The following is a 10,160-nucleotide window of genomic DNA, read 5'->3' on the forward strand; positions in this document are numbered from 1 at the left end:
TGATGGGCCCTGTCTACAGACTGGGGACTCAGATGTGCGAGTCAGTTGCAATGTTTCTGAAGCATGGTCCTAGGGACGTGTACCAGAATCACCCAGCACAGAGTCCTGGGCTCACAGATCAGAACCTCTGGAAATGGAGCCTGGGGATCTGCATTTACGCAGCATCGAGCTGATTCCTACATCTGATCGCACAAGCTACTGATAATAATGCTGAGCTTTATGTAAAAGGTAAAACTCCCAACTTTTCTTAAACCCATAGCCGCCTTTTAACAAACACGAATCCGTCCCCGTCCTTGGTGAAGGCCACGCACTGAAAATCGCTCTGCCTTTCACATGCCCACTTGCAAAGGAGAGTCTGTGACCTTCACCTTCTGTAGTGTGATTCCAAAATAGGGATTATTTTGCCATTTTTCCGACATAGATTGTCAGACCAGCTATGCTTCTGCAAACTGTACACAGGCTCACACAGGTCAGCGTTCCTGCTGTGTCCCCTCCATCCTCAGCCCCGCTCTGTTCCAGAGAAGGCCTGGGAAAGAAGGCCCTGGACAGAGGCAGGCCGGCCCACGGCCCGTCAGAGTCACCGAGTCGCAACTGACCTCTAGTGGCGGGCTGTTTCACAGGGCTGGGGTGTGACCCACTGCGCCCCAGAAGCTTCCACCCATTACAGCCACCCTATCTTCTTGGGGGCGCAGGACCCGTCCCCTATCTTTTGGACCCAGAAGCCCTCACAGGCACAAAGCGGCAGACTGGAAAGTCTAAACGCATGTCGTTCTGGCTCCTTTTGGGGGGCGAGGACTTCATTCTAGCCCGCGACAGCCCTGCTGGTCATCCCCACCAGGGCCCCCACACTCACAAGTCCAAGCGGCAGTGTGAGCGAGCACACACTTGGCTCCGGACACCAAGGCCACTGCAGGGGCAGCCTCCGTACAGGAAGTTAGCAAGGCAGGAGAGAAGGCCCGAGGCCTCTGTCTGACCGACGCCTGGACCTGGCTCTGCCCCTGACTTGCTGGGGCTCCTGGAGTAAGTGCCTCCTCTCCTTGGTCTCAGGCTGCCCAGCTGAAAAACACAGAGTTGGCTAAATGGTTTTCAGAGCCACTAACTCAGGACCCCGTAGGTGGTCCTCAAGATGGAGGAGGGTCCCTCGGGGCCAGCTGACTGCCTGAGAGGCAGGACAGGTGCAAAGATGGGCAACCTGAGCATTCCGGTGGGCTCGGAGCCAGAAGCCTGCCGAGTAGCCGTGGCTCTCTCTCGGGGGCCCAGGTGGCAGCAGCCTCCTGGGGCTGCAGAGCTGTGGATCCAGCCTCTCCCACAACCGCAGGGCTGGGGGCCAGGACCTGCAGATTCTGACCCCAGAGCTGCCCCAGACATATCAGATGGGCTTGGACAAGTCACACCCCTCTTTAGGAAAAGACTAGTCAGCCGAAGTATATACACTAAAGAGGCTGTGGGAGAGTTGCAGCTGTAGCCTGGGGCTGCAGACTGGCTTCCAGGGCACTCAGGCAGAGGGCCTCTGGGAGGGGGTCCAGGGCATGAGAGGAGGGGCTCGAGAATCTAGGTCAAGCATCGGAGGACCCTCAGGACAGCCCGGGGCATTCTGGGGGAGGCACAGCAGCAGCAGGTACGCTGGGAGCCTCTTTCACAGGGCACTAAATATTGCATCTGCTCCAGATAGGCAGCGAGTTGGAAAGAGCATGGAGCAGGCAGGGTGGAGGCTGCTCCTGCGGCCGTGGCTCCACCCAGCACCCACCCGGGAGTCTGCCTCACACTTGCTCAGTTGGAGCCATTCAGGCTCTGAGCCCCGTGGCCCCGCCCAGAGGGAGGGGGTTGGTAAAATGGGGAGCTGGCCCTGCAGGGGAGGATGGAATCTGAGTCCTAGGCTTGGTGAGCCGCAGCCCCTCGCTGGTACCCGCAAGCCTCCTTTATCCCTCTATCCTATGCCACCTGCTCTCCCGCCAGCTCAGGTGCCCTTGATCTTCTTCTGAGTGTTCCTCTTTCCAAGGTGCCCCCCGCTCCCCAACACATTCTCCCTGAAGAGCCCAGGCAGGTGGTGAGCAAGGACCAGGGCTGGAGGGGTGTATGTGGGAGACGGAGAGACTTGAAAGCTAGAATCAATAGAACCCAGCGGCCACCTGAAGACACACAGGTCTGGACTAGATGTCTAGTCGTGGGGCGCCACTCACTGCTGGAGCGAACGGGAGGAGGAAGAGGTGGCGCGTGGGAGGACCGCAGAGCTCCCTCTGGAATACTAAACTGGCAGTCCCGAGGAGAGGCAGGCCTGCCCCGAGGACCCCTGTGCCCCCGGCCCTGGCAGCTCCCCGCTCCACTGCCATCAGCTGCAGTGGGTGTCATCTGGAGAAGGACCAGCAGGTCTGACCTGTTTTCCCAGGGGACTGCCGCCTGGCCAACGCCGAGGAGAAGCTCATGGACGACCTTCTGAACAAAACCCGCTACAACAACCTGATCCGCCCGGCCACCAGCTCCTTGCAGCTCATCTCCATCGAGCTGCAGCTCTCCCTGGCCCAGCTCATCAGCGTGGTAGGTGCAGGGGGAGAGAGACTCAGTGGGATTTTGGTGCCCTGGCTGGGTCTTGGGAAAAGTGGTCGCCGATCAGTGTGCACGGCTGAGAGTCAGGTGACTTGGGTTTCATTTGTGGCATCGCCCAGACTTGTGCACGAAGTCCCAGATCGTCCATCTGGTATTCTCCACTTGGGAGTGAGGACAGGACTGAGGCACGACAGAACTTTCTGGGTGATAGAAATGTCCCGTATCTTGAAAGGAGGTGGGTTACATGGGTCACACATTTGTTAAAACTGATCCAAACGTACGCTTGCCATCTGTGCCTTTCGCTGTATGTAAATTACACCTCAACTTTAAAAGAATTTTTTAAAGATGGGCGGTTTTCAACGTTCAGTGATGGTGGAATAGCTTGTCGCAGACTCATTTTTCCACAAGGACAATTAGAAAAGATGGACCCCTCACCCCGCCCCCGCCATCAAAATACGTTTGAAGTCTTGGAGAGCTCAGCCAGGATTTGAGGGACCAGGTTCCAGGAGGTGACCCTGATGGTCTCTGGTGCTTTTCCCCAAGTTTAATGATTGGTGGACAGGGGCTAAGGAGCTGAACACAGAGTGGTGGCTAAGAGGCTGGGAGGCCTCGGGGAATGGTTGCCACTTTCACAGGGCCGGGGTGGCACATATTAAAGCTTGAGCCTCGCTGAGAAGATGGAAACCTTGAGAGGACAACCCCTCAGAGTAAAAATGAATCAAAAACAGTCCAGCCTTCACAAAATCTAAACCTGCTTCGAACCAGCTCGGACACAGCCTGGGTTACGGTGATCTGCCCCTCCTCTGACGGCCTGCCTTAAAGCCAAAGTCCGCACTCCCTAGAGGCACGTACGGTCACGCACCGAATAACGACGGACTGCATATACGTCGGTGTCCCCATGAGATTATAACAGAGCCAAACAATTACTATCGCCTGGTACATCGCAGCCATCGTAACAGCAGATCACAACGCATTGCAATTGCCGACGGTACTCAGTACACTAACACGCGGTACAGGCTGGCATCCTAGGAGCAGTCGGCTATGGCACACGGCCCAGGCGTGTCGTAGGCTGTACCACCTCGGCGTGGGTCAGTGCACTCTGTGATGTTTGCGCAAAGACAAAATCGCCTAATGAAGATGTGTTTCTCAGACTGTAAGTGACACGTGACTATAAAGTCAGAAAAAAATATGCTAGGCACGCGATAAGGCAAGACGAAGTAAGAAAAGACCAAGGCCAAAAAGAAGACAATGGAAAAAGACACACAGAGTTAGTCAGACACAGACTGTTAAAAAACTACTACTAAGATAGTAAACTTTATGGCATGTGAATGTTACCGCTACGAAAAATGAATCAACAAATAATAAATATTTAAAAACAAAATAGCTGATGTGTTCAAGAAAATTATACTGATGGAGAATTTGAAGCCCATCGTAGGATGGGTTTAATAGCAGGTTGATTATAGCAGAAGATGAGGTTAAGGAACTGGAAGGCAGAGGCCAATGGAAAAGGCCTCGACAAATAACAAGAACGGATAAGACAGAAAAGAAGATCGTATGGGGCATGTGCAGGTGCGTTTCACTGAGCGGACCGTGCATGCAGGACCAGCCTGTGTGAGGATCGTGAGCTTCGTCTAGACATGCGGGGTGTGAGACACCATCCAGGATAGGCTGGATGGCCGCGGGGCGCATGGCCCTCGAGCTCTGAGCCTGCGTGATGAAGTGGCCCGTGAAGGGCTCCTCCCGCCCGGTGAACTGATAGCCCCTCTCCTTCCCCAGAATGAGCGAGAGCAGATCATGACCACCAACGTCTGGCTGAAACAGGTAAGTGCCCTGAGGGTCCCCAGCCCCGAGGGCCTCTCCTCCAGGGCTTGCCCATTGGTGCCGACGACATACGAGTGACGGGGCCCTGCCCGTGTGCTCAGGAGTGGACCGACTACCGCCTGGCCTGGAACAGCTCCTGCTACGAGGGTGTGGACATCCTGAGGATCCCTGCAAAGCGCGTCTGGCTGCCTGACATCGTGCTTTACAACAAGTGAGTGGCGGGGCCGGCCGGCGTGCCAGCCTCCGGGGTTCTCCGGTCCCGAGTCCAGTCCTAGGCCCCATCTGCGCGTCACCCCAACATCCTAGCTATCAGGCTGGAAGAGGAGGTAGAGGTGAGCAGAGCCAGCGCCCCCAGTTACAGATGGGGAAGCAGAGGCCCAGAGTCGCTCAGGCACAGCTGGGCCCGGGCCTAGCGCCCCAAGCCCAAGTCCAGTGCCCCTTCTGTCCCCCAGACCGTCTTTTGGACCGTCTGTCGCTTGGTCAGGGCTAGGTGTCGGTGGTGCTGAGTTACTCTGTGTAAATACATTAGGTAGGCGGGGGGAGCCAAAGAGACCGGCTCCGGGTGGTAGTTAAACTGGCAGAAGCGCGAAATGATCACGAGTGTGGGGTGCAGGAACAACGGAGTTCGAATTCGGCTGTTCTGCTCATTAGTTTTCTGACCTTGAAGCAGTCGCTTGACTTCTCCGAGCCTCAGTTTCCCCATCTGTAAAACGGGGACAAACAAGAGCTACCTCACCGGACTGTTGGGAGGCCTAGATGAGCTAATACACGAGGACACTCCCTGCCGCTCCCTGTGGGGTTCTTTGGCTGGCAGCTGCCCGCGAACCTCATGGGGTTCTCCTCCGTGCCCCGCCCCTGCCCAGTGCCGACGGGACCTACGAGGTGTCTCTCTACACCAACGTGGTGGTGCGCTCCAACGGCAGCATCCTGTGGCTGCCCCCCGCCATCTACAAGAGCGCCTGCAAGATCGAGGTGAAGCACTTCCCCTTCGACCAGCAGAACTGCACCCTCAAGTTCCGCTCCTGGACCTACGACCACACGGAGATCGACATGGTCCTCAAGTCGCCCTCGGCCAGCATGGACGACTTCACCCCCAGTGGCGAATGGGACATCGTGGCCCTCCCGGGGCGAAGGACGGTGAACCCGAAGGACCCCAGCTACGTGGACGTGACGTACGACTTCGTCATCCGCCGCAAGCCGCTGTTCTACACCATCAACCTCATCGTGCCCTGCGTGCTCATCACCTCGCTGGCCATCCTGGTCTTCTACCTGCCGTCCGACTGCGGCGAGAAGATGACGCTGTGCATCTCCGTTCTGCTGGCGCTCACCGTCTTCCTGCTGCTCATCTCCAAGATCGTGCCGCCCACGTCCCTGGACGTGCCGCTCATCGGCAAGTACCTCATGTTCACCATGGTGCTGGTCACCTTCTCCATCGTCACCAGCGTGTGCGTGCTCAATGTGCACCACCGCTCACCCAGCACGCACACCATGGCGCCCTGGGTCAGGCGCTGCTTCCTGCGCCGGCTGCCCACCTTCCTCTTCATGAAGCGCCCTGACGGCAGCCCCCCCAGGACCCCCCAGCCCAGTCAGTCTGGGGCCACCACCGCCTCGGCCACGGGCCCGGCCAGCTCCTCCAACCTCTACGGGAGCTCCATGTACTTCGTGAATCCCGCCTCTGCGGCTGCGAAGCCCCCCGCCGGCTCCGACTCTGCGAGGACCCCCAGGGACTTCCGGCTGAGGTCCTCCGGGAGGTTCCAGCAGGACGTGCAGGAGGCTTTACAGGGCGTCAACTTCATCGCCCAGCACATGAAGAGTGACGATCAGGACCAGAGCGTAAGTTGCTGCCCAGCCCCCGCCGCATGCCCAGTGGATGGGCTCAGACAACAGGGCCAGCCCCCGTTTCCCACAGTTCGTTCATGAGACAAGGGCTCGCAAACTCTCTGTGGGGGTAAGGAACCCAAAATGGAACGCAGCTGGATCAGAGCTTCGTGCACGGGGTGGGCGGCGGGAAGGCGGGTGATCCTTTCCGTTAGTTTTGGGTTCCCCGGAAGCAGAGCCTGAAGTGAGGACCCGGGCAAAGGCGGTTCACGTGACCAGTGAGCTCAGGACGCAGAGTAGGGAAGGAGGGGCAGTGAGCCGGGGAAGCGATGAAAGCAACGTGGGTACTGGCGAGTGGGTTACTGCCCGAGGCCCGAGGTCCGAGGCTCGGGGGAACTCAGCCCGGCAGAGACCCGCTGATGACGCAAGCGCAGAACCGGTCCCTGGAGGGAGGTGGGCATTTGCCCCTCAGCTCCCGTCCCATGGGGGTTATACTTCCTGGCTCTGCCAGCTGGTTGTGCAGCCAGCACCCTGGGGGTTGGAGGAGCCCCGGGCAGAGGAGAGATGCAGGCTCCCGAAGTGGGAGGCTGCCAGCGGGCTGGAAGTGTCGCCTGCAGCCTTTAGGACCACACGTGGCCGGGGCACCAAGAGCATCTGCTCCCAGCCGCCTCGGGCTTGCCAAGAAGCCAAACGTTTGTAGCCAAACCTTTGTAGCTTTTAAGAGTACAGAAACATCAGATAAAATATTATCGCTAGCCATGATCATGATTCATCGAGCAGGGTGACTACAGTTACAGATTTTTAAAAAGAGGTTGCATTTACTCTCCAGGACAAGCAGTGAGTGCTAGAGTGCAGGTGTCCCAACGACTCCTCCGAACGTATGACACTGCAAAGGACAGTTCTATGACCGAGCACAGAACGTGATGGTAACGGCAGGAAGTGTGCACCGCGGTTCCACAGCAGGCAGAGCGAGCGTCACATTCTGTGAACGTTCTCGTCTCAACACCTGATCAGACCAGGTCCTCTCAGCAGACGTTGACCCCACCACACGCCGCTGCCTGGGGAGAGGAGGGCCTCTCCTCCCGCTTACCTTCCTGCGGCTCCCTTCCACGAGCCCGTCCTCCAGGGAAAGCTCTGGCAGTCCATTAGTTGGCACGCGGGGAAAAGCGCAGGCTGGAGAAGCTGCAGACTCACACTGTGAAAAGGAGACAGGAGCGTTGGTAGCACATGGAATGTAGGACACCAGCTGTAGAAATGCAGCGTCCCAGGCCCTGCAGACCTGCTGGCTCAGAACCCGTTTTGCCAGGTCCCCAGGGGATTCCCGGGCACACGCCAGCATGAGCGGCACAGCTGTCCAGGACCATCAGACTTTGCTTTTAAGAAAATTACTTTGATTGTGTTTCCCTTTTGTTGGAACCCATTCAGTAGCTCAGCATCACCTAAATCACCGGGTCCCAACCGTTACTGTGCAGCCTGGGGCCCTGCTGGCTAAATAAGAGCCACTTGGGCACCTTTTCAAAGTCCAGCTTCAGGGCCACCGGGACTGAGCCAGGGTCTCGGGGAGGCGTCCAGGAGCTGCGTTTCCAACCAGCTTCCCGGTGGTTCCCGTGCACGAGCAGGTGGGGAAGCTCTGGTCCCCGGCCGCCCCGCCAAGCTGGCACCTACCCTGAGCCCCCTCTCCTAAAGGACTCCCAGCCCCATGGTGTCACAGGCTTCCGACTGCCTACGTCAGTTCATTAAAAGCCTCTCGAGGGAAGGACCCAGCCAGCACCCCCGTTACTATCATCCCAGTGTTCACTGAGCTCCCACCACACAGCAGGCGCCCTGCCGGGACCCGACACCCATTAGTGCTAACCCTCCATAAGCCCTGTGAAGTGGCATTTGCTCCCACCCCCACTTTACAAGGAAAGCTAGGCTCAGAGAGGCTCAGCGACTTGCCCAGGGTCACACAGTGGCACAGAGCAGATCCAAGCTCTGTACCCAGATCCTTCTGATGTCCCCAAACTCTCTTGTCCTACACTGAGAAGGTGATGGATTTGGTTGGTCGACTTTCGCATGTGTGGCTGGAAAAAAGCAGCTTTCTTCCCTTCTGAGTGTGTCTGCCCCGATCCAGCCCAGGCTGGGTCCCAGCTTCAGCACTCTCACCCTGCGTGGTGATTAACTGGTCACTATAAATAGCACAAAATATAAAAAGAGGGGAGAAGGCACACACACCACAAAAGAGTCGTCTGAAATTAGGGCTGTCAAAAAGAAACCCAAGAAAGCGGGGGAGAGCTCACGTGGAGAGCCAGGCGGTGCCCGCTGGTCTTGGCCCGAGGCACTTGTGTTTCGCTGGGGCCCTGGGGCTGGGTGGCACAGGGTTATCCAGACACACACCACTGACAGGGCCCTGACAAATTGGGTCACCGATGTCAGCTTGCTCGTCGCTGCGCAATTTCCAGCTCCTGAATCTCTGCTGAATTCTGATCCAGCCAGTCTCCGCAAGGAAAAGTAGGCTGAGGATCTCACCAGAGCCAGGGTGTGAACACAGGCATGGGGGAGGGAGGCCAGAATGTTGGGGCTCTCTAGGGGTATCGCCCCAGGCAGAGGAGGCAGACGCATCTGTGGTGGCACCTCTGGAGGCCGGCCACAGCCCACGCTGGGCTCTGAGAGTGACTCAGGCCATACAGCCGGGAGGCTGGGCCTTAATTACCGGAACTGTTAACAGAGTGAGAAACTGAACAGCAGGCTCTCCTGGTACCTCGCCGCCCCCAGTGCCCCGTCCCCACAGAGCAAGGTGAGCCCTAAGTTTTCCTTCGTCTGGAGCCAGCTCAGGAGGCTTCAAGTGAAAATAAGAGGAAAAACTTGTGATCCTTAGGCCTCGTCCCCTTGTTTACAGTCAGGTTTGGTTTTAATCACACGCCTAAGCTTTCTGTACAGCCCAGGCTCCCAGCGGCTCCGCGATGCTGCGGCAGTGGGTAGGGGAGGCCGACGAGCTGTGAGGCACAGACGTTCAGAGTGGCCTGGGGCCTACAGGTTCCAGCCAGACAGCGAGGGCCAACTTGGGACACAGGAAGAGAGCAGAGGGGACCCCAGCACTGACCCGCGTGACCCGCCTCTGTCTGCCCGCAGGTCGTGGAGGACTGGAAGTACGTGGCCATGGTGGTCGACCGGCTGTTCCTGTGGGTATTCGTGGTTGTGTGTGTGCTGGGCACCGTGGGGCTCTTCCTACCTCCCCTCTTCCAGACCCACGCGCCCTCCGAGGGGCCCTAGGCTGCCCTGCATGCCCCAGGGTCCCCAGTTGTGGGGTAAGATGATGCAAGCGGCCCAGTGGGCAGTTTGCTGTTTCTCTCTGGGTCACAGCTGCTGAGGCTCTAAATGAATGAGACCATCAGCCATCTGCCCGTTAAACAGCTGTGGCGTGGGAGGGGCGAGGATTGGGGGCCTGGACTGTCCTCTCTGATGCCTCGGAGGAATCCAGGGAACCCCGGCAGGAGGGGGCTTTCGACAGTTTAGCTCCGTGCCAGGGTAAGGACGGGCTTAGCAGCAGCGGCTACTATGTGCCAGGCATCGTCCCTCGCACCCCGTCTCCCTGTACTCCCCCAGTCCCCTAGGCTCGCTGGCCTTCGGTGGTCACACACTTCAGGATCCCTCCCAGCTCAGAGCCTGTGCACCTGCAGTAACTTCCAGACCTTCCCCCAGCACCTCCGAGGCTCTTCCCGTGGTTACATCCTCCAGAGCTGAACTCCGATCCACGCTTCATTCCAGTGTCACTTCCCTGAGAGGCCTTCTCCAGTCACCCGAAAGCGTCCCCCTCACGGCCACAGTCCCTGACACCTTCCTCGGCGCTCCTCAGTACCTGAGGTTCTTGCTGGCGTGTCTACGGCCCACATCTACCTACTAGAGTGTGAGCTCCATGAGAGCAGGGACCTGGTCCTTTGTGTTGGCTGCAGCATCCCCAGGACCCAGGACAGAGCGCAGCACACAGTGGGTGCTCA

The 10,160-nt window shown here is 58.1% G+C and overlaps 1 protein-coding gene across 1 annotated transcript in view; it reads left to right on the plus strand.

Annotated features, from left to right (window-relative positions):
- CHRNB4 (cholinergic receptor nicotinic beta 4 subunit) overlaps positions 1-9,569 on the plus strand; it is a 36,402-nt gene extending 26,833 nt beyond the window's left edge. Inside the window, exons 3-7 of the mRNA XM_011382793.2 lie at positions 2,387-2,535; positions 4,321-4,365; positions 4,467-4,576; positions 5,229-6,198; positions 9,295-9,569. Of these exons, the coding sequence (XP_011381095.1) occupies positions 2,387-2,535; positions 4,321-4,365; positions 4,467-4,576; positions 5,229-6,198; positions 9,295-9,435 (1,415 nt within the window). The 3' untranslated portion in view covers positions 9,436-9,569. The remainder of the gene's footprint in view (positions 1-2,386; positions 2,536-4,320; positions 4,366-4,466; positions 4,577-5,228; positions 6,199-9,294) is intronic.
- Positions 9,570-10,160: the final 591 nt, after the last annotated feature.

Source organism: Pteropus vampyrus, unplaced genomic scaffold, assembly GCF_000151845.1.
Source record: "Pteropus vampyrus isolate Shadow unplaced genomic scaffold, Pvam_2.0 Scaffold489, whole genome shotgun sequence".
NCBI lineage: Eukaryota > Metazoa > Chordata > Mammalia > Chiroptera > Pteropodidae > Pteropus > Pteropus vampyrus.